Genomic DNA, 25766 nt, shown 5'->3' on the forward strand with positions numbered 1-25766 from the left:
GGTGGAGTCCTCCAGCAACGTGGAGATGATTCTCAAGTTCTTCGACATGTTCCTCAAGCTGAAAGATCTGACCACCTCTGAGAACTTCAAGGAGCACGACCCCGACCGCAAAGGCGTGATCTCCAAGAAGGAGTTCCAGAAGTCCATGGAGAACCAGAAGCAGTACTCTCAGTCCGAGATCGAGTTCCTGCTGTCCTGCGCCGAGGCTGACGAGAACGACATGTTCAACTACGAAGAGTTCGTCAAGCGCTTCCACGAACCCGCCAAAGACATCGGCTTCAACGTGGCGGTTCTTCTCACCAACCTGTCGGAGCACATGCCTCACGATTCCCGTCTGTCCGCCTTCCTGAACCTGGCCGAGAGCGTTCTCAACTACTTCGAGCCCTACCTGGGCCGCATCGAGATCATGGGCGGCGGCAAGAGAATCGAGAGGGTTTACTTCGAGATCAGCGAGTCCAGCCGAACGCAGTGGGAGAAACCGCAGGTCAAGACCAGTCACGCTTATTTCTATAACGCTTTATACATAGATTCAAAGCAGCTTCACAGAGATCAACAGGAAGATAACAGAGTTAGTGCTATAAAGTTCACCAAATATGAAACACATTCACTTCAGTAACAAGTGTTGATGTTGGAAAATTATTCAATTATGATAAATTGATAAATTCAGTTCAGCTATTAAACAACTTTAGACAGTGTCATTAATCAGATCAGTTGAATTAGTTTTGTTCAATATCAGTGTCAATGTTGCAAAGTTCAATTCTGTTCGATATTGTTCAATTCAGTTTTTTTGTTGATTCAATTTAGTTTAGTAACAGTGTCAAAGCTACAAAATTCATCAACTATGAAATCAACTCCGTTTCATTTCATAGCTGTACAGAAGATAGTGTCGTTATTCCAAATAATTCAATTCAGCATTGATTTAATTACTTCAATAACTGTCAGTTGTAGAATTCTTCAGTCGAAACAATTCAGCTGTAAAATAACTACAATATTGATTCAGTTAAATGTTGATTTAGTTCACTTCAAAACCTTTGCAAAGTAATGAAACAAGTTCAACATTAATTCAGTATTGTTTTATGTAACTGTCAGTTGCAAAGTTCAATTATATAACATTCAGTTTGGTTCAGTAACAGTGTTAATACTGTATAGTTATTTTGATTATGAAATGATGAATTCAATTTAGCTACAAAACGACTTTAGACAGTGTCATTATTCAGATGAGTTTAGTTCAGAGATTTAATTTGGTTTAGTAACTTTCAATCTTGCAGAAGTTCAATTCAGTTCGAGAATGATTAGCTCTGTTCACTGTTTATTCAGTTCAGGTTAGTAACATTGTCAATGCTGAAAAAATAAATTATGAAACGATGAATTTAATGTAGCGATTACACTTTAAATAAGACAGGTTTCATTATTCAGATTAGTTCAATGCTGATTCAATTAAGTTTAGTAACAGTGTCAATGTTGCAAAATTAATAAATTAGGAAATGTATTCAGTTTCATTTCATAACTCTACAGAAGGTAATAGTGTCATTTGTGTAGATCAATTCAGTTCAATGTTGATTAAATTCACATAACATCATCATTATTGCAAATTAATCAACAATGGTATGAATTTAATTCAGCTCTAAAGACAATAGTGTAATTATTTAGATCAATTTAGTTTATTGATTTAGTTTATTCAATTCACCCCAATAACTGTCACACTGTTGCAAAATTAAATTCAATGTTGATTCAGTTCAATTCAATAACTGTTAATGTTTCAAAATTACTCAATTATGAAACGTTCAGTTCAGTTTGATGTTGATTCAATTCAGTTCATCCTTGATTCAGTTATTCAATTCACTTAACTCAATCTTGCAAGCAATTTATTTCAACAACTTAAAATTGTTTTATTATGAAGCAAATTTAATTAAGCAATCTCTTTGTAGAAACAACTCTACAAAGACAATAGTTTCATTGTTCAGATCAATTGAGTTCAGTGTTGATTCAATTTTGTTCAATAACATTATCAGCGTTAAATAGTTCATCAGTTATGGGGCAGGTAAATTCAGTTCATTGTTGACTCAGTTTAGTTTAGTAACAGTGTCGATGTTGCAAAATTCATCAATTATGAAATGAACAACAAGTTCAATGTTGATTCAGTTAAAAATTGATTCAATTATGAAGCAAATTCAATTAATCTATGAAACAACTCTACAAAGACAATAGTTTAATTGTTCACATCAATTGAGTTCAGTGTTGATTCAATTTTGTTCAATAACATTATCAGCGTTAAATAGTTCATCAGTTATGGGGCAGGTAAATTCAGTTCATTGTTGACTCAGTTTAGTTTAGTAACAGTGTCAATGTTGCAAAATTAATCAATTATGAAATGAACAACAAGTTCAATGTTAAGTTAAAAATTTATTCAATTATGAAGCAAATTCAATAAAGCTAAAACAACTCTACAGAAGACAGTTTCATTGTTCAGATCAATTGAGTTCAGTGTTGATTCAATTTTGTTCAATTACAGTATCAGTGTTACATAATTAATCAGTTATAAAGCAGGTTCAATTCAGTTCATTGTTGACTCAGTTCAGTTTAGTAACGGTGTCAATGTTGCAAAATTCATCAATTATGAAACCAAGTTCAATATATCAGCTGTAAAGCAGCTCTACAGAAGACAATAGAGTTATCATTCAGATCAATTCACCTCAAGTTGTGTTCTCATTGATAGAGTGAGTGCAGTTAAATCAGTATTTCTGAATATTAAATGTCTTTTAAACCGCAGGTCAAAGAGTCCAAGCGGCAGTTCATCTTCGACGTGGTCAACAAGGGCGGAGAATCCGAGAAGATGGAGCTGTTCGTGAACTTCTGCGAGGACACCATCTTCGAGATGCAGCTGGCGTCTCTGATCTCCGAGCCGGACGCTGCCGAGAGACTAGAGGAAGATGACGACGATGAAGACGACGCTCGGAGCTTGGATCTAGAGGAGGAAGGGGAAGACGGCGCGCTGGAGTCTTCCTCGGCGTTCGCTCTGGCCTGCGTCTCCATGAGGAAGAGCCTCTCCAACCTGCGGCAGCTGCTGACCTTCAGGAGCATGAAGAGACAGTACCGCAAGCTGAGGAAGATGAGCGTCCGGGAGATGATCCGAGGATTCTTCTTCTTCTTCTGGATGATCTTCATCGGCATGTTCCGCTTCCTCTACAGTCTGGTCTGGGGCTTCTTCCACATCCTGTGGTCCACGCTGTTCGGCGGCGGCCTCGTGGAAGGAGCCAAGAACATGAAGGTGACGGACATCCTGGGGAACATGCCCGATCCCACGCAGTTCGGCATCCACGGAGACGTTCTGGAGCAGGAGAAGCTGGAGTACTGCGACGTGTCGTCGGTGGCGGAGCTGGGGCGCATGGCGGCGGGAGATCAGGCCGAGATGGACCTCATGACGGAGCTGATGAACATCCAGCCCAGGAGGGAAGGAGGCAAACACGGGATGGAGCCGGGGCTGGGAGACGTGTCCGAGGTGATCGGAGTGGACGCTCCGTCTTTAGCCAGCGCCGTCCATCAGAAGAAAGCTCAGGTGCGTCTCACAGCCTCAGTTTCTGTCACTTTTGCTCAAGGCTGCATTTAGTTGAGCAAAAATACAGTAAAATCTATGGAAAGCTCATTTCTGCCAATAAATTAATGTAATTGCAACGTTTTATCTCACAATTCTGACATTTTTCTTGGAATAGCATAATATAAACTCATAATTGTGAAGTCAGAATTGTGAGATATAAATGTGCAATTCTGAGAAAAAGTCACAATAATGAGTTAATATCTTGTAATTTTTACCTTTTTTGGGCTTCTATATAAATTCACAATTGTGAGGAGTAAAGTCAGAATTGTGAGATATAAACTTGTAATTAAAAAAATGAACAATAGTGAGTATCTTGCAATTATGTCTTTATTTCTCATAATTGTGAGTTTATAAGAAAGCCCATAAAAAAGTCAGAATTGTGAGATATAAATTTGCTATTCTGAGAAAAAATGATTAATATCTCGTAATTCTGACTTTTTTTTGTGACATTTTCTTTCTCAGAATTGCAAGTTTATATCTCACAATTCTGACTTTACTCCTCACAATTGTGAATTTATATAGAAGCCCAAAAAAGGTAAAAATTACAAGATATTAACTCATTATTGTGACTTTTTTCTCAGAATTGCACGTTTATATCTCACTTTTTTTATGGAATTCCATATAAATTTACAATTGTGAGGAATAAAGTCAGAATTGTGAGATATAAACTTGCAATTCTGAGAAAGAAAATGTCGCAATAGGAACGTTAATATCTCGTAATTCTGACTTTTTTCTTAGAATAGCATAATATAAACTCACAATTGTGAAGTCAGAATTGTGAGATATAAATGTGCAATTCTGAGAAAAAAGTCACAATAATGAGTTAATATCTTGTAATTTTTACCTTTTTGGGGCTTCTATATAAATTCACAATTGTCAGGAATAAAGTCAGAATTGTGAGATATAAACTTGCTATTCTGAGAAAAAATTATTAATATCTCGTAATTCTGACTTTTTTTTTGTGACATTTTCTTTCTCAGAATAGCAAGTTTATATCTCACAATTCTGACTTTACTCCTCACAATTGTAAATTTATATAGAAGCCCAAAGGTAAAAAGGTAAAAATTACAAGATATTAACTCATTATTGTGACTTTTTTTCTCAGAATTGCACGTTTATATCTCACTTTTTTTTATGGAATTCCATATAAATTTACAATTGTGAGGAATAAAGTCAGAATTGTGAGATATAAACTTGCAATTCTGAGAAAGAAAATGTCGCAATAGGAACGTTTATATCTCGCAATTCTGACTTTTTTATGGGATTCCATATACATTCACAATTGTGAGGATTAAAGTCAGAATTGTGAGATATAAACTTGTAATTAAAAAAATGAACAATAGTGAGTATCTTGCAATTCTGACTTTATTTCTCATAATTGTGAGTTTATAAGAAAGCCCATAAAAAAGTCAGAATTGTGAGATATAAACTTGCAATTCTCAGAAAAAAAGTCACAATAGTGAGTTTGTATCTTGGGACTTTTTTATTTTTACTTTTTTCTCAGAATTGCAAGTTTTTTTTATAGGCTTCCATATAAACTCACAATTCTGACTTTATTTCTCACAATTTTGAGTTTATATGGAAGCCTAAAAAAAAACTTGCAATTCTGAGAAAAAAAGTAAAAAATAAATAAATAAATCCCAAGATACAAACTCACTATTGTGACTTTTTTCTCAGAATTGCACGTTTATATCTCACTTTTTTAATGGAATTGTGAGTATTAAAGTCAGAATTGTGAGATATAAACTTGCAATTCTTGGAAAAAAAGTCACAATAGTGAGTTTGTATCTTGTGACTTTTTTATTTTTATTTAATATATATTTATATAATAATTGCAAGTTTATATCTCACAATTCTGGACTTTTCTATAGGCTTCTATATAAACTCTCAATTGTGAGAAAAAAGTCAGAATTAAGTCAGAATTGTGAGATATAAACTTGAAATTCTGAGTCACAATTCTGAGAAATAAAGTCACAATTGTGAGAAGAAAAACAGAATTACAAGATATTTACTCGCTATTGCAACTTTTCTCCTCAGAATTGCAAGTTTTTGTCTCACAATTCTGACTTTATTTCTCACAATTGTGAGTTTATATCTTGCAGTTCTGAGAAAAAAAGTCAGAATTGTAAGATAAAAAAGTCAACTTTTTTTAAACATTTGTTTATTTAGTGGTGGAAATGGTTTTCCATAAAAAAAAACTAAAATATTATTGCAATCCAAAATAGCTGTTTTTTATGTGAATATCTGTTAAAATGTAATTTATTGCTGTGATCAAAGCTGAATTTTCTTGAGCAGCAAATCAGCATTTAGGAATGATTTTGAAGGATCATGTGACACTGAAGACTGCAGTAATGATGCTGGAAATTCAGCTGCGCATCACAGAAATAAATTACTTTTTAACAGATATTCACATAGAAAACAGCTGTTGATAAGCAGAGAAGAGATTTCTTTTAAAACATTAGAAAGTCTGACTAAACTCAAACTTTTGACTCATTTTAAAAAATGCATCTCTTATGTTTTTTTCTGTGCAGGAAGCTGCCACTAAGCAGGCCTCTGATTCTGAGACCAAATCTGAGTCGGAGAAGACCGAGTGAGTGTGTGTTTGTGATATTAGTGTGGTGTTCTCACATGAACGTGTGTGTGTTTGACGTGCGTGTTGACGTCTACAGTGTGGAGGACGGAGAGAAGAAAGACCAGGACAAGGGCAAAGAGGAGACGGTTTCAGACTCGCTGTCAGACGAGGAGAAGAAGCCGCTGAAGAAGAGACGCGGCCAGAGAAAGGAGCAGGCCGAGGCCTTCATGGCGGCGTTTTTAGCCGGTCTGGACGTCTATCAGACCAAAACCCTGGTGAGACACTGTTTCTTTATATGTCCTTACAAAAAAACTCATGAGTAATTCCACACAGTCCTCATGAAGAGAGGCTGAAATGTGTTTGAAGAGCGTTTTGTCTGAACACAGATTGAAGTAGTGCTTCAGAAAGTTTGGATGAGGAGCTCAGGTCACTGAAGGTTTTTAAATGTGACTCATGGAAATGATGTGTTTTTCTGTTCGTTAGACTGAAGAGATTCTGTCCTCTGAACTCACAGTCACTTGAACGCTAAATATAACTGTGTTTTCAGAATTATCTGGCCAGGAACTTCTACAACCTGCGATTCCTGGCTCTGTTTGTGGCGTTCGCCATTAACTTCATCCTCCTCTTCTACAAGGTGAGCAGAAATTTGATTCACTTTAAAAATATTTTTTTATCAAAACTCCCTTTTGTCTGATGTTTTTTTGTTTTTCTCTACTCTAAATTTAAATAAATCATAAATAAAAAAAATCATTTTTATTAACTTGTTCATTTGTGAATTCATTGATTTCATTCATTTTTTTAAACAAATTTAATCTTTTTTATAACCTGTATTTATCAAAAAGGTATACATATAAATAAAAACATAAGCTTACATGTATTTATTTAGAATTTAATTATTTATTTTAGTCTGGATTATTTTTTATTTAATAACACATTGATTTTTGTATGTACCCTGTATGTAATAAAAAATTTAAAAAATAAATAAATAAATACTTTTCACATTTTTATGTATTTATTCTTTCCCACACTGTATCAAAAAAATACATAATTTAAAAAAACTTGTAATCACATTTATTTATTTAATTCGGATTTTTTTCTTCATTACCTCCTTTTTGTCAGATTTTTTAAAATATATATTATTTAGTATTTTTTTCCTCCCTGTATGTATCTAAAAAAATATTATAAATCATATATCTAAAAGAAAAAAAACATAAGCCCACATTTTTTTTTGCCATTACCTTGCTTTTGTCTGATGTTTTTCTCTACCTTGTGTGTATCAGAACATTTAAATAAATTATAAATGTTAAAAAAATGAGCACACATTTGTTTTTATTTACTTGTTCATTCATTGATTCGTTGATTTCATTAATTTTTATTTTTTTTTAGATCTTTTTCATAACCTGTATGTATCAAAAAGTTTTACTAATAAATTAAAACATGAGCTCACATGTATTTATTCAGAATTTAATTATTTCAATTATTTATCATTGCTTCCCTTTAGTCTGAATTATTTTTTATTTAGTAACACATTGATTTTTGTATGTACTCTGTATGTTTTAAAAATTACAAATCATATTTAAATCACATTTTTATGTATTTATTCTTTCCCACACTGTATCAAAAAATGTTACATCATTAAAAAAAAACACATTTATTTATTTATTTGATTGGATTTTTTTCTTCATTACCTCCCTTTTGTCTGATTTATTTTTTGCTATTATTATTTAGTAATAGTTTTTTCCACCCTGTATGTTTGTAAACAAATTATAATATAAATCATATATCTTCCTTTTGTCTGAATTATTTGTATTTTGTAGTACATTTTCTTCTTTCCCTATGCTGTATATGTCAAAGAACATATATCAATAAATCATAAAGAACATGAAAGCACTTTTGTTTTTTTATTTTCTATTTTATTAATTGTTCATTAATGTATTCATTGATTGATTTGATGTTTAATTTTTTTTTCTCATCTACATGCCCTGTATGTGTCCAAAAATTATACATATAAATAAAAACATGAGCTTATATTTATGTATTTATTTCATTCTTTATCACTGCTTCCATTTAGTGTGAATTATTTTTTATTTACTAATAGATTTATTTTTGTATTTACCCTGCATGTAGCAAAAATGACAAATAATATATATTTCATATATATGTATGTATTCATTATTATCTCCCTTTTGTCTTTTTTTCCCTTCCCACATTGTATCAAAAAATGATACATTTATTTATTTGATTAGATTGTTTTCATAGCCCCTTTTTTTCTTTTCTTTATTTATTTTTTCCACCCTAGATGTATATAAAAAAATTATCAATATTATAAATCATATATTTAAAAAAACATAAGCCCATAAACATAATTTATTTGTATTTTATTTTTGTCATTACTTTCATCTGAATTATTTTTATTTTGTAGTAAATTCTCTTTGTTCCCTATGCTATATATGTGAAAAATATATATAAATAAATCATAAAAACAAAGACGTCCATGACTGTGTGTGCAGGTGACCGGTGAGGATTCGGATGATCTGGACCCGTGGACGCGGCGTGAGGAAGCGGAGGATGAAGGTGTGATGGAGTATTTTGTTCTTCAGGAGAGCACGGGTTACATGGCGCCGACCCTGCGCTTCCTGGCCGTCATGCACACCGTCATCTCCTTCCTCTGTGTGCTGGGATACTACTATCTGAAGGTGCGGATTGCTCATGACTGATGGGGTTTGTGAAGTGATGGTCAGCATCAGCGCAGCTAAACCTTCTTGTGTGGAACTTGCTCAGGTGCCGCTGGTGGTGTTCAAGCGTGAGAAGGAGATCGCGCGGAAGCTGGAGTTTGACGGGCTCTACATCACCGAGCAGCCCTTTGATGATGATATTAAAGGCCAGTGGGACAGACTCGTCATCAACACACCGTGAGTCTGACGTTCATCAGAAGAAGAGTTTGACTCATTCATTCGGCACATCCTTATGTGACGCCTCTATAAAGATTTCAACTTGGTTTGTGTGTTTTGCAGGTCTTTCCCCAACAACTACTGGGACAAATTTGTCAAACGGAAGGTAAAAGTGCAGAATTGAGAATATGCAACAAAAATTTCTCAAATATTTATGACAATATATACTGATAAAAGTAAGATTGACTTGAATGGTATGAGATGACTGGATGCTTTCAGCTGATTTCCTATTCAGTTGGGGAATCATTTGATTCAGTTCGGGTTTTTAGTGTGTGTTCGCGAATCATTGATTCATTTGATTCAGTTCGGGACTTTAGAGCGTGTTCGTGATTCATTTGATTCAGTTCAGGACTTTACTGCATGTTCGCGAATCATTTGATTCATTTCGGGACTTTACTGCGTGTTCGCGATTCATTTGATTCAGTTCGGGACTTTACTGCGTGTTCGCCATTCATTTGATTCAGTTCGGGACTTTACTGCGTGTTCGCGATTCATTTGATTCAGTTCGGGACTTTACTGCGTGTTCGCGATTCATTTGATTCAGTTCGGGACTTTACTGCGTGTTCGCCATTCATTTGATTCAGTTCGGGACTTTACTGCGTGTTCGCGATTCATTTGATTCATTTCGGGACTTTACTGCGTGTTCGCGATTCATTTGATTCATTTCGGGACTTTACTGCGTGTTCGCGATTCATTTGATTCATTTCGGGACTTTACTGCGTGTTCGCGATTCATTTGATTCATTTCGGGACTTTACTGCGTGTTCGCGATTCATTTGATTCAGTTCGGGACTTTACTGCGTGTTCGCGATTCATTTGATTCATTTCGGGACTTTACTGCGTGTTCGCGATTCATTTGATTCAGTTCGGGACTTTACTGCGTGTTCGTGATTTATTTGATTCAGTTCGGGACTTTACTGCATGTTCGTGATTTATTTGATTCAGTTCGGGACTTTACTGCGTGTTCGCGATTCATTTGATTCAGTTCGGGACTTTAGTGCGTGTTCGCGATTCATTTGATTCATTTCGGGACTTTACTGCGTGTTCGCGATTCATTTGATTCAGTTCGGGACTTTACTGCATGTTCGTGATTTATTTGATTCAGTTCGGGACTTTACTGCGTGTTCACGAATCATTTGATTCAGTTCGGGACTTTACTGCATGTTCGTGATTTATTTGATTCAGTTCGGGACTTTACTGCGTGTTCACGATTCATTTGATTCAGTTCGGGACTTTACTGCATGTTCGTGATTTATTTGATTCAGTTCGGGACTTTACTGCATGTTCACGATTCATTTGATTCAGTTCGGGACTTTAGTGAGTGTTCGTGATTCATTTGATTCAGTTCGGGACTTTAGTGTGTGTTCGCGATTCATTTGATTCAGTTCGGGACTTTAGTGAGTGTTCGTGATTCATTTGATTCAGTTCGGGACTTTAGTGTGTGTTCGCGATTCATTTGATTCAGTTCGGGACTTTAGTGCATGTTCGTGATTTATTTGATTCAGTTCGGGACTTTACTGCGTGTTCACGAATCATTTGATTCAGTTCGGGACTTTACTGCATGTTCGTGATTTATTTGATTCAGTTCGGGACTTTACTGCGTGTTCACGAATCATTTGATTCAGTTTGGGACTTTACTGCGTGTTCACGAATCATTTGATTCAGTTTGGGACTTTACTGCGTGTTCGCGAATCATTTGATTCAGTTCGGGACTTTACTGCATGTTCGTGATTTATTTGATTCAGTTTGGGACTTTACTGCGTGTTCACGAATCAATTGATTCAGTTTGGGACTTTACTGCATGTTCGTGATTTATTTGATTCAGTTCGGGACTTTACTGCGTGTTCACGAATCATTTGATTCAGTTTGGGACTTTACTGCATGTTCGTGATTTATTTGATTCAGTTTGGGACTTTACTGCGTGTTCGCGAATCATTTGATTCAGTTCGGGACTTTACTGCATGTTCATGATTTATTTGATTCAGTTTGGGACTTTACTGCGTGTTCGCGAATCATTTGATTCAGTTCGGGACTTTACTGCATGTTCGTGATTTATTTGATTCAGTTTGGGACTTTACTGCGTGTTCACGAATCATTTGATTCAGTTCGGGACTTTACTGTATGTTCGTGATTTATTTGATTCAGTTTGGGACTTTACTGCGTGTTCGCGAATCATTTGATTCAGTTCGGGACTTTACTGCATGTTCGCGAATCATTTGATTCAGTTCGGGACTTTACTGCGTGTTCACGAATCATTTGATTCAGTTTGGGACTTTACTGCGTGTTCGCGAATCATTTGATTCAGTTTGGGACTTTACTGCATGTTCGTGATTTATTTGATTCAGTTTGGGACTTTACTGCGTGTTCGCGAATCATTTGATTCAGTTCGGGACTTTACTGCATGTTCGTGATTTATTTGATTCAGTTTGGGACTTTACTGCGTGTTCACGAATCAATTGATTCAGTTTGGGACTTTACTGCATGTTCGTGATTTATTTGATTCAGTTCGGGACTTTACTGCGTGTTCACGAATCATTTGATTCAGTTTGGGACTTTACTGCATGTTCGTGATTTATTTGATTCAGTTTGGGACTTTACTGCGTGTTCGCGAATCATTTGATTCAGTTCGGGACTTTACTGCATGTTCGTGATTTATTTGATTCAGTTTGGGACTTTACTGCGTGTTCGCGAATCATTTGATTCAGTTCGGGACTTTACTGCATGTTCGTGATTTATTTGATTCAGTTCGGGACTTTACTGCGTGTTCGCGAATCATTTGATTCAGTTCGGGACTTTACTGCGTGTTCACGAATCATTTGATTCAGTTTGGGACTTTACTGCGTGTTCGCGATTCATTTGATTCAGTTCGGGACTTTACTGCATGTTCGTGATTTATTTGATTCAGTTTGGGACTTTACTGCGTGTTCACGAATCATTTGATTCAGTTTGGGACTTTACTGCGTGTTCGCGAATCATTTGATTCAGTTCGGGACTTTACTGCATGTTCGTGATTTATTTGATTCAGTTTGGGACTTTACTGCGTGTTCACGAATCATTTGATTCAGTTTGGGACTTTACTGCATGTTCGTGATTTATTTGATTCAGTTTGGGACTTTACTGCGTGTTCGTGATTTATTTGATTCAGTTCGGGACTTTACTGCGTGTTCGCGAATCATTTGATTCAGTTCGGGACTTTACTGCATGTTCGTGATTTATTTGATTCAGTTCGGGACTTTACTGCGTGTTCACGAATCATTTGATTCAGTTCGGGACTTTACTGCATGTTCGTGATTTATTTGATTCAGTTCGGGACTTTACTGCGTGTTCGCGAATCATTTGATTCAGTTCGGGACTTTACTGCATGTTCGTGATTTATTTGATTCAGTTCGGGACTTTACTGCGTGTTCACGAATCATTTGATTCAGTTCGGGACTTTACTGCATGTTCGTGATTTATTTGATTCAGTTCGGGACTTTACTGCGTGTTCGCGAATCATTTGATTCAGTTCGGGACTTTACTGCGTGTTCACGAATCATTTGATTCAGTTCGGGACTTTACTGCATGTTCGTGATTTATTTGATTCAGTTCGGGACTTTACTGCGTGTTCACGAATCATTTGATTCAGTTCGGGACTTTACTGCATGTTCGTGATTTATTTGATTCAGTTCGGGACTTTACTGCGTGTTCACGAATCATTTGATTCAGTTCGGGACTTTTCTGCATGTTCGCAATTAATTTGATTCAGTTCGGGACATTGAAGTCTTTTTTCTAATTTTTCTTTATAACATCAAAACATTAAGGCAGTACAGTTACAAAAAGAAAAAGTACACAAATACAATTCCCTTAAGAAAACTAACCATGGTTTTACAATAGTAAAAGTTTACTAATCATATATATTTTTTTGTGTGTACCACAGTTTAACTTCAAATACCATGATTAAACTATGGTTAGTGTAGCAAAACCATGGTTAATATGTGGTTTCCATGGTTTAACTATAGTAACAATGTGTGTTTTTTGTTTGTTTTGGAGTATGGAATAAACAGAACTTTGCGTAGTTTCCATGTCCTTGTCCAGATCAACTCTGAATAAAGAAAAGACAGGTTTAGAGCCAGATTTTTGTCAGAAAAGTGAAGGGGAACTGATGATGATGATGATGATGATGATTCAGTGTGTTCTGTAAACATGAGTTTTTGTCTTCTGATGATTCATGTGACCGATCCTCTTGGTTGTGTTGTTATATTGATGATGTTTTGTTTGCGCTGCAGGTTATTAATAAGTACGGTGATCTTTACGGAGCCGAGCGGATCGCGGAGCTGCTGGGTTTGGATAAAAGTGCTTTAGACTTCAATCCCACTGAAGAGACGGTCATTAAAGACGCCTCGCTGCTGTCCTGGTCAGGAACTGCATGAGTCACTCATTCTCATTATTACAGGAAACATTCAACAGATGATCGATTGTTTGATTGTGTAACCGCATTCATTATATAATCTGTGATCTGTGATCAAATCTGCTGTTCTTTCTCAATCATAATCACAGCAGACCAGCACTTCTCAGTCTTTTAGACTACAGATCTCTTTACTGAGAGAAAAAAAATGGACTGTTAATAGATGAAAATAATTATATACATAATTATGTGATTCCAGAAGTTTCAAGAATTGAATGGTATACTCTTTTTGAGTTTTTGAGTTTTTCACGATAACTGGATTTTTATTAGTTTATTTGTTTTTCTTTACTTACAATAAGCTATTTATTTTAGAAATTTCCATGAAATGTATTTATTTTTGTAAACACATTTTGCCATTTTTATTTTATTGGTTTGTTTTTTATCTTAAATCCCATAGCTCCTAAATAAAAAAGACCTATTTTGAGCTGATTGAATTAAAATCATTTATTAATATTTAAGCTTTTATATCTTATTTTAAATCATATTAAGTGCCTTGGAGGTTTGCTGAGGCTCAGGACCTGATTGAAAACCACTGTAGAAGTCTTTTGATTGTAGCTGTTTATTCTCACAGAGCTGTAAGAGTGACTTCTGTGTTGTTCTTCAGGTTGAGCTCCATTGACACTAAATATCACGTGTGGAAGATGGGCGTTGTGTTCACAGATAATGTGAGTGTCATTACTGTTTCACCAGATTACAGACATAATCCAGCCAAACATGAACATTTGCTGAAAATATGCTCCCCCTCAGGTCATCCAACATTAGGATGAGTTAGTTTGGTCATCAGATTTGTAGAAATGTGTCATTCCATCACTGTCTCACCAACGGATCCTCTGCAGTGAATGGGTGCCGTCAGAATGAGAGTCCAAACGGCTGATCAGAACATCACAATAATCCACAAAACCACTCCAGTCCATCAGTTAACATCTTCAGAAGACAAAAGCTGAAACAAATCCATCATTAAGACTATAGTCTATAATCCACATAATAACGCTTCCTCCAGTGAAAAAGTGGTCTGGTCTGAATCAGGAGAGAAATCTGCTCAGATCAAGCCAAAACACCTCTAAACAAATATGTGGCTGGATTTTGGTGTGATTTTTTTCACTGGAGGAAGCGTTATTGTGGATTATGGACTCAATGATGGATTTGTTTCAGCTTTTGACTTCTCAAGATGTTAACTGATGGACTGAAGTGGTTTTGTGGATTATTGTGATGTTTTTATCAGCTGTTTGGACTCTCATTCTGACGGCACCCATTCACTCCAGAGGATCCATTGGTGAGACAGTGATGAAATGACACTTTCCTACAAATCTAATGAACAAACTAGCTAATTCTAATCTTGTATGACCTGAGTTTAGATTTTCATTTTCAGGTGTGCTTCTATTTGAATGAGCTCATGATTGCTGATGTGGCATTAGTCTCTCCTTGTTGTGTTGTTTCAGTCTTTCCTGTATCTGGTCTGGTACACCACCATGTCCATTCTGGGACACTATAATAATTTCTTCTTCGCTGCTCATCTGTTGGACATCGCCATGGGCTTCAAAACACTGAGGACCATCCTTTCTTCCGTCACGCACAACGGCAAACAGGTTTGACTCCAAATGACGCCCTGAGTTTGACTTGTCTTCTTTATTGTCATCTTTTGAACTGTGTTAATGCTAAATTGTGTGTCTCTGTGTTTCAGCTGGTGCTGACGGTCGGGCTGCTCGCTGTGGTGGTGTATCTCTACACGGTCGTAGCGTTCAACTTCTTCCGCAAGTTCTACAACAAGAGCGCTGATGAGGATGAGCCCGATATGAAGTGTGATGACATGATGACGGTGAGTGACGGATTACTGGTGCTGTCCATTTAAAATAATTGAATGCTCTTCGAACGAATATTACCCTGGGCTTAAGTAGGTATATTTGTAGCAATAGCCAAAAATAAATTGCATGGGTCAAAATGATTGATATTAAGTAAAGATCATGTTCCGTGAAGATATTTTGAAAAATTTCCTACTGTAAATATATCAAAACTTTATTTTTGTTGAGTAATATGCATGGCTAAGAACTTAATTTGGACAACTTTAAAGGTGATTTTCTTCAGTGTTTTGATTTTATTGCACTCTTTGATTCCAGATTTTCAAATTCATGCATTTCAGAAAATGCATAAATCTCAATTTCAAAAAATTGACTGGTTTTGTGGTCCAGGATGTGGTTCAGTGACTCATTTATAAAGACAGTCACTCGTTTCTGAATGAATCAGTTATTTGAATAAATTGGTTGAATGAATGATTCAATGACTCACTTATTAGGACTGTCACTCACTGCCACCTACTGGCACTTTTTGTCATGTTTATTCAATGCTTTTCTCATTTAACACAATCATGACTTTAAATGATCTTTTGGGGGAGATTTCTCAGACCAAATAGATGTGTGATGAACACCATGTGATTAATTAGAGTGTTTGTTTGTGTGTCAGTGTTATCTGTTCCACATGTACGTGGGTGTGCGCGCCGGCGGTGGGATCGGTGACGAGATCGAGGACCCGGCGGGCGACCCGTATGAGCTCTACCGGATCCTGTTCGACATCACCTTTTTCTTCTTTGTTATTGTGATTCTGCTGGCCATCATACAAGGTGTGGTACCTTGTCGTGTCATATATGTGTGTCTATCTGTTTACTGGGCTTTCATGCATCTTTAATACAGGGTGATTATATAGTTAATTAAAACTGAAACTTAAATCAAATCCATTTTTGTGATTTTAAATTTTTTTTCAAGTTTTCACTTGAATCTAAAAGTTTCAGTATTTTCTTGCATTCTTATTTTTTCTTTTAATATGTCTATTGTTTTTTGTATTTTTTTTGAGCAAAATTGTAAACAGTTTTTTTTATGTCTATATTGTTTATATTTTTTTTATTTTAGTTTTAGTTGGAATAAAAATGATAAATGTTAACATTAACAATACACTTAACAATACATGTGAAGTTTTGTAGTGTTTTGTAATGTTTTGTTTGATTTCAGTTAATGTTTATCAGTTAATGTAACAAAAAGATTCAGGTTTTTTGTTTTAGATGTAGTTGTTTTTTTTTTTTTAATGCCTAAATAGTTAGTTATTATTGTTATCATCATTATTATTATTATATATAATATGTATTTTTTTATTTAAAAAAAAAAAAAAAAAAAAAAAAAAATATATATATATATATATATATATATATATATATATATATATATATAAGTACATTTTTTAGTGTTAAACTAAACGACAATGAGAAATGTTGACTTGGCAATTTGATAAAATAGTATTTTTATAAATTTTTAATTTTAAGGGACTTTGTGGTTTTTTTTTTTTTTTTTTTTTTTTTTATTTCAGATAAAGTTTATTTATTTTCAAGTAGCTTTTTTTAATTGGTTCTAGTTAATTATAATAACCCTGGTTTGAAATCAGTCATACACCTCCAGGGATGACTATGAGGTATAATTGGTCATATTGTAAGATGTTTAAGACGGTTTAATGAATCTGTAAATGCAGTAAAATGCAGTCTGTAATGTAATGATTGTAATGTTGATTGTCTGAAGCAGTGTTTGAGGGATGATCCGGTGTGATCTGTGTGCAGGTTTGATCATTGATGCGTTTGGAGAACTGAGAGACCAGCAGGAGCAGGTCAAAGAGGACATGGAGGTACACACACACACACACACACACACACACACACACACACACACACACATACACACACACACACACACACATCAGTCTGTCTGTGTTGGTATCAGTCGCTCTCATGCTGTTTCTATCTCCTCACAGACCAAATGCTTCATCTGTGGAATCGGTAACGAATATTTCGACACAACGCCGCACGGATTCGAGACTCACACCTTACAAGAGCACAACCTGGCCAACTACCTGTGAGTGTCAGCTCTCCTCACAATACACCTGCACTACCTCACACACCTGACCCGCACTCATTGGACCTCCTTTATATACTTATAGCATTTTTTTTATAGTTTTAATTGCCATTTATTTTTAGATTTTCACTTTTCGTTTTCATTTTAGTTGTGTGTTTTGTCATTTTATTTCAGCTTTCATTTTTGTTTTAGTTTGGGTTCATTTAGAGATATTTTTGTACTTCAATTCAAACCTAATTTCTGTTCATTTTTCCAGTTTTCAGTTTTAGATTTAGATTTTCATCTAATATTTGTTTGTATTTTATTTTCAATTAATTTCAATCACTGAAAATTACTTTTATGAGTTTTAGTTCTGATCTCTTTTTTTTTTTTTTTTTTTCAGATTTTTCCTGATGTACCTGATCAACAAGGATGAAACAGAGCACACTGGTCAGGTAGGTTCTGAGAAGCTCATCATATATTATTAAAAAATATACTGTATTGGCCCAAATATCTTTTTAAGAGGTACCTTTTAGAAAAAGGCTTTTGATCATGCTAGAAAAGTGCTAGAAACATGCTAATCATGCTAGCAGATAATCATTCTGTAAACATGCTAGCAACTTGATAATATCGTTACAATCATGCTAGCAACATGCTAATCATGCTATTAACATACTAGCAACTTGCTAATCATGTTGTAAGCATGCTAGCAACTTAGTAATCATGCTAGAAACATTCTAGCAGCTTGCTAATCATGCTAGAAAAATGTTAGCAACTTGCTAATCACGTTAGAAACATGCTAGAAACTGGCTAATCATGCTAGAAACATGCTAACAACTTAGAAATCATGCTAGAAACAGGCTAGCAACTTGGTAATCACGTTATATAAAAAAAAAAAATTCTAGAAATTTTAATTTTATATTCTTTACATGAATTTTTAGAGTTTTGTTTTTTAAATATTTATTTTAATTTTCCATTATGATTAAATTAATTTTTAATGTTGTATTTTGATTATTTGTATGATTACATTTTATGATTTAATTAATTTTTTGTCATTTTAGCTTCATTTTGATTGTTTTAATTTAAAATAAATTTACTTTTTATTCAGGTCTTGTGTTTTTGTTTTCTAAAAATAGTTATATTTTAATTTTACATTTTTATAATTCATTTTTAGTCTAATGTTTTTTAAAATATTTATTTTAACTTTACGTTAGTGTTGTATTTTGATTATTTGTAAATAAAAAAATTTAATTGGACATTTTATTATGTAATTAATTTTAAGTCATTTTATTTTTGTTGTTTTAATTCTAAAAATATTTGTAATTATTATTAAGTTCTTGTGTTGTTTTTTAAAAATATTTATGTGAATTTTAAATTATGATTTAATTAATTTTTTGTAATTTTAGTTTTATTTTGATTGTTTTAAATCTAAAAAAAATTACTTTTTATTAAGGTCTTGTGTTTTTGTTTTCTAAAAATAGTTATATTTTAATTTTACATTTTTATAATTCATTTTTAGTCTTATGTTTTTTAAAATATTTATTTTAACTTTACGTTAGTGTTGTATTTTGATTATTTGTAAATAAAAAAATTTAATTGGACATTTTATTATGTAATTAATTTTAAGTCATTTTATTTTTGTTTTAATTCTAAAAATATTTGTAATTATTATTAAGTTCTTGTGTTATGTTTTTTAAAATATTTATGTGAATTTTAAATTATGATTTAATTAATTTTTTGTAATTTTAGTTTTATTTTGATTGTTTTAAATCTAAAGAAAATGTACTTTTCATTAAGGTCTTGTGTTTTTGTTTTCTAAAAATTGTTTTATTTTAATTTTACATTTTTATAATTCTTTTTTAGTGTTATGTTTTTTAAAATATTTATTTTAACTTTACGTTAGTGTTGTATTTTGATTATTTGTAAATAAAAAAATTTAATTGAACATTTTATTATGTAATTAATTTTAAGTCATTTTATTTTTATTGTTTTAATTCTAAAAATATTTGTAATTATTATTAAGTTAATGTGTTATGTTTTTTAAAATATTTATATGAATTTTAAATTATGATTTAATTAATTTTTTGTAATTTTAGTTTTATTTTGATTGTTTTAAATCTAAAAAAAAATTTACTTTTTATTCAGGTCTTGTGTTTTTGTTTTCTAAAAATTGTTTTATTTTAATTTTACATTTTTATAATTCTTTTTTAGTGTTACAGTATGTTTTTTAAAATATTTATTTTAACTTTACGTTAGTGTTGTATTTTGATTATTTGTAAATAAAAAAATTTAATTGGACATTTTATTATGTAATTAATTTTAAGTCATTTTATTTTTTGTTGTTTTAATTCAAAAATATTTGTAATTATTATTAAGTTCTTGTGTTGTTTTTTAAAATATTTATGTGAATTTTACATTATGATTTAATTAATTTTTTGTAATTTTAGTTTTATTTTGATTGTTTTAAATCTAAAAAAATTTTTACTTTTTATTCAGGTCTTGTGTTTTTGTTTTCTAAAAATTGTTTTATTTTAATTTTAAATTTTTATAATTCTTTTTTAGTGTTACAGTGTTTTTTTAAATATTTATTTTAACTTTACGTTAGTGTTGTATTTTGATTATTTGTAAATAAAAAAAATAATTGAACATTTTATTATGTAATTAATTTTAAGTCATTTTATTTTTATTGTTTTAATTCTAAAAATATTTGTAATTATTATTAAGTTCTTGTGTTGTTTTTTTAAATATTTATTTGAATTTTACATTATGATTTAATAAATTTTTTGCAATTTTAGTTTTATTTTGATTGTTTTAAATCTAAAAAAAATTTACTTTATTAAGGTCTTGTGTTTTTGTTTTCTAAAAATAGTGTATTTTAATTTTACATTTTTATAATTCATTTTTAGTCTTATGTTTTTTAAAATATTTATTTTAACTTTACGTTAGTGTTGTATTTTGATTATTTGTAAATAAAAAAATTAATTGAACATTTTATTATGTAATTAATTTTAAGTCATTTTATTTTTTGTTGTTTTAATTCAAAAATATTTGTAATTATTATTAAGTTCTTGTGTTGTTTTTTAAAATATTTATGTGAATTTTAAATTATGATTTAATAAATTTTTTGTCATTTTAGTTTTATTTAGATTGTTTTAAATCTAAATTTTTTTTTTTTTTTACTTTTTATTAAGTTTTATTTGATTATTTTTTCTAGAAATTGCTTTTGTTTTAAACATACTTTGAAGACGTTTTATGGTGTAACTGATTTTTAGTAACTGTTTAATGTGTGTGTTGTGTGTGTCTGCAGGAGTCGTACGTGTGGAATTTAATTTTTTTAAATCTAAAGAAAATGTACTTTTCATTAAGGTCTTGTGTTTTTGTTTTCTAAAAATTGTTTTATTTTAATTTTACATTTTTATAATTCATTTTTAGTGTTATGTTTTTTAAAATATTTATTTTAACTTTACGTTAGTGTTGTATTTTGATTATTTGTAAATAAAAAAATTTAATTGGACATTTTATTATGTAATTAATTTTAAGTCATTTTATTTTTATTGTTTTAATTCTAAAAATATTTGTAATTATTATTAAGTTCTTGTGTTGTTTTTTAAAATATTTATGTGAATTTTAAATTATGATTTAATAAATTTTTTGTAATTTTAGTTTTATTTTGATTGTTTTAAATCTAAAGAAAATTTACTTTTCATTAAGGTCTTGTGTTTTTGTTTTCTAAAAATTGTTTTATTTTAATTTTACATTTTTATAATTCTTTTTTAGTGTTATGTTTTTTTAAAATATTTATTTTAACTTTACGTTAGTGTTGTATTTTGATTATTTGTAAATAAAAAAAATTTAATTGAACATTTTATTATGTAATTAATTTTAAGTCATTTTATTTTCGTTGTTTTAATTCAAAAATATTTGTAATTATTATTAAGTTCTTGTGTTGTTTTTTAAAATATTTATGTGAATTTTAAATTATGATTTAATTAATTTTTTGTAATTTTATTTTTATTTTTATTGTTTTGAATCTAAAAAAATTACTTTTTATTCAGGTCTTGTGTTTTTGTTTTCTAAAAATTGTTTTATTTTAATTTTACATTTTTATAAATTTTTTTAGTGTTATGTTTTTTTAAATATTTATGTTAACTTTACGTTAGTGTTGTATTTTGATTATTTGTAAATAAAAAATTTTAATTGGACATTTTATTATGTAATTAATTTTAAGGCATTTTATTTTTTGTTGTTTTAATTCTAAAAATATTTGTAATTATTATTAAGTTCTTGTGTTGTTTTTAAAAATATTTATTTGAATTTTACATTATGATTTAATTAATGTTTTGTCATTTTGGTTTTATTTAGTTTTTTTTTTTACTTTTTAAGTTTTATTTGATTATTTTTTCTAGAAATTGCTTTTGTTTTAAACATACTTTGAAGACGTTTTATGGTGTAACTGATTTTTAGTAACTGTTTAATGTGTGTGTTGTGTGCGTCTGCAGGAGTCGTACGTGTGGAAGATGTACCAGGAGCGCTGCTGGGATTTCTTCCCGGCCGGAGACTGTTTCCGTAAGCAGTACGAAGACCAGCTGGGCTGAAGACGGCGGTCCATCCAGTGCCAACTCAGTCTCTCTCTCCGTCCGCTTCGGTTTCCAGCCTTTCTTTTCCTTTTCGGTCCCAGAACAAGAGACAGTGAAGCTCAACACGTTGCCTTCTCGGAGCCCAGAAGCATTGCACAAGGTTTGGGATGTTCGTTTGGGAAGCGTATATGCACAAGCGTTTGGAGAGCATGATGCCAAAAGCACGCGTGTTTGTGCGTGCGTCCCCTTCCCTGCTTGCCCGTAGAGACGAGGAGATGCCTACGGTAAACTCAAACCTTCGTCAAGTGCCTTACCTCCATCACGTCTGAGCTATGCAAGGTCCGTCCGTGCTCCCGTCTCCTGGTTTCAGATGGAAATGCTCTCGTTTGGCCGTTTGTATGTCGTAGCTTTGCTGAATTCTGCTTTTGTTTTGAAGGACAAATAAAGATATTGATGCAATAAATCTGTTCTGTCAAAGCAGCTGATCATTTCACATCTTCACACACACGCTTTCAGTCCATTAGGAAATAATAAAGCAAACATCAAACGAACTGAGATCATCTGCAGGTCCACTACTTTTATATAAATAGTTTAAAAACAATTCATTTTTAGTCATTGTTGTTTTAATTTGATCGTTTTTTCTAGTTTATTTAAATTCTAAATACACGTGTCGATAGACGGATCTTTTTTTATTATAAAATTATAAAGTAATAATTTGTATAATTTTTTTATCATTTTTTCCTTTTTTATGAATCTATTTTTAGTAAGTGTTTTTATTTGATTGGTTGTTTTTTTTTTTAAGTAAGATTAATTTTATTTATAAGCTTATTTTGACTTTTTAGAGGGTAAAAATTTAAGTGTTTTTATAATTTAATACATTTTGTCATTTTAGTTTTAATAGTTTCAATTCAAAAACAATTTTTGTCCTTTTTAATTAAGTTTGTGTTTATATTTTTATTTTTTATTCTATAATTTATTTTAAGTGTTGTATTTTTATTTTTTTTTATATATAAAACATTTATTTTATTTAACATTTTATGATGTAATTAATATTAAGTCATTATTTTTATTGTTTTTATTCTAAAAATATTTTTAATTATTCAGTTTGTGTTTTTTTTTTACAAATTATTTTAAATTTACATTTTTATAATTCGATTTTAGTGTTTTGTTTTTTGAAATATTAATTTAAATTTTACATTATGATCTTAGAATTAAAATTTTTTTGTGATTTTAGTTTTATTTTAAATCTACAAAATATTTGTACTTTTTATCATTAAGTTTTATTTGATGTTTTTTTCTAGTAATTGTTTATTTTAATTAATTTATTTTTGTTAATGGTCAGATGCAGGTAAACACATCTTTTTTTATTATAAAATTATAAAGTATTTAAATTTAACTTTTTTACGAATTGATCTATTTTTGTAAGTGTTTTTATTTTGATTGGTTGTATTTTTAATCTTTAATGGATTAATTTTAAATAACTTAATTTGACAGTTTGATTTTGTATTTTTATAATTTATTTATTTTGTCATTTTAGTTTCATTTTATTGTTGTAGCTCTGTACTTTTCATTATAAAGTTCTTGTGTTTTGTTTGATTTGTTTTTACTAGAATTTAATTGCACATTTTTTTAAATAATTATTAAAATAATTTAATTTTTAGTGTTTTGTTTTTTTTAAATATTTATTTTAATTTTACCTTATGATTTAATACATTTGTAGTGTTTTATTTTAATTATTTTATAAAACATTTTCATTAATTTTTTTGTCATTTTAGTTTTGTTTTGATTGGTTTAAATATATTTTTTTTTTACTTTATTAAGTTCTTGTGTTTTATTTGATTGTTTTTTTTTTCTAGAAACTGTTTATTTTAATTTTACATGTAATTCATTGTTTAGGGTCAGGGTGTTTTATTTTGATTATTTTTAATCATTTGATTGTTTTTATTCTTAAATGATACATCTATATTTAATTTTCAGTAAGTGTTTTACTTTTTTTTAATCTGATATTTTAATTTTTTATTTATTTTTTTCTAGCATTTGATCATCTGATGTCCTGCTGTTTGTCTTTTTCTGATGTAATGCTTCATCACACTGTTATGATCTGTTCACACAGTCACACACACACACACACACACACACACACACACACACACACACACACACACACACAGTCTCTCACACGTTATTTAAACTATGCACTTCTGGCTTTTTGTGACCTTTCGTGTGACTGCAGAATGACGTCATGATCATCTTGGATGCTTGAGGACAGACAGACAGATGAGCCCATCAACAGAACACTCAATTTCAGCATTTCATTCATTTTAGTAAGTGCAGATTTTGTTTAGTTTTATTTTTGTAGATATATATTTTAATTTTACATTTATGATTTAATACCTTTTTAGTAATTGTCTTATATTAATGTTTTTTTTTTATAGATCTAATTTTGTTGCTTTATTTTGATTTTTGAATTTTAAAAATATTTATAAAAATATAATTTTGCAGGTGTTTTATTTGATTCAATTTTTTAGGAACTATTTGTTTTCAAATTGCCTTTAGTTCATTTTTAGTAAGGTTTATTATAATTGTTTTGTTTTAAAATATTTTAATTGTACAAATCATTTAACTAATTCATTTTTGTAAGCATTTTATTTGATGGTACTTTTCCCAGAAATGGTTTATTTTAATTTTAAACATTTTTAAAGTTTATTTTTAGTGTATTTTGTTTTTTATGTATATTTACGTTACTAAATAAATTTTTTGTGTTGTATTGATTATTTTTATATAAAACATTTATTTAAATTGAGCATTTTATTATTTCATTTTTATTTTTTATTTTGTTTTCTAAAAATATTTGTACTTTTTATTAAGTTCTTGTGTTTTTTTTCTAGAATTTATTTTAATTTTATATTTTTATAATTTTTAGTGTTTTGTGTTTTAAATATTTATTTTAATTTTAAGGTATGATTAAATTCGTTTTTAGTGTTGAATTTTGAATATTTTTATATAAAACATTTATTTTAATTGAACGTTTTATGATTTAATTATTTTTTTAGTTTCATTTTGATTGTTTTAATTCTAATAATATTTGTACTTTTAATTAAGTTCTTGTATTTTATTTGTTTTTTCTGGATTTTGTTTTTTAATTTGACATTTTTAGAATTCACTTTTATTTAAAACAATTATTTTTAATTGAACATTTTATGATTTAATTAATTTTGTCATCTTAGTTTCATTTAGATTTTTAATTAAAAAATTTGTACTTGTTTTATTTGATAGTTTTTCTAGAATTTGTTTAATTTTACTCTTATATAAATATATTTTTTGTTTTGTTTTTCAAAATATTTATTTTAATTTTACATTATGTTTAAATTCATTTTTAGTGTTGTAATTTTATTAATTTAATTTTAAAAATATGATTTAATTACTCAATTTAATTACAGTTTGATTGGTTTCATTTTAATAATATTTGTACTTGTGTTCTTGTGTTTTATTTAATTGTTTTTGTTTCTAGAATTTATTACATTTTACACTTTTATAAATAATTAAGTTTTGTTTTTTAAAATATTGATTTTAATTTTACATTGATTAAATCTGATTAATTTTATTTAAACAAATTATGATTTAATTCATTTTTAGTCATTTAGGTTTAATTTTGATTGTTTTAATTCTAATAATATTTGTGCTTTTTATTAAGTTCTTGTGTTTTTTGAGGGGGGTTTTTTCTAGAAATTATTTTAATTTTACATTTTTCGTAATTAATTT

General features: G+C 30.5%; 1 protein-coding gene across 1 annotated transcript in view; it reads left to right on the forward strand.

Annotated features, from left to right (window-relative positions):
• LOC141296225 (ryanodine receptor 3) overlaps positions 1-22454 on the forward strand; it is a 214001-nt gene extending 191547 nt beyond the window's left edge. The window contains 17 exon segments of the mRNA XM_073827498.1: positions 8-484; positions 2771-3556; positions 6127-6185; positions 6265-6442; positions 6715-6801; positions 8678-8863; positions 8949-9079; positions 9182-9224; positions 13383-13510; positions 14166-14226; positions 15001-15147; positions 15243-15377; positions 16019-16175; positions 17157-17221; positions 17348-17448; positions 17831-17882; positions 21927-22454. Of these exon segments, the coding sequence (XP_073683599.1) occupies positions 8-484; positions 2771-3556; positions 6127-6185; positions 6265-6442; positions 6715-6801; positions 8678-8863; positions 8949-9079; positions 9182-9224; positions 13383-13510; positions 14166-14226; positions 15001-15147; positions 15243-15377; positions 16019-16175; positions 17157-17221; positions 17348-17448; positions 17831-17882; positions 21927-22022 (2889 nt within the window). The 3' untranslated portion in view covers positions 22023-22454.
• Positions 22455-25766: the final 3312 nt, after the last annotated feature.

The sequence above is a fragment of the Garra rufa genome, chromosome 21 (assembly GCF_049309525.1).
Source record: "Garra rufa chromosome 21, GarRuf1.0, whole genome shotgun sequence".
Taxonomy (NCBI): Eukaryota; Metazoa; Chordata; class Actinopteri; order Cypriniformes; family Cyprinidae; genus Garra; species Garra rufa.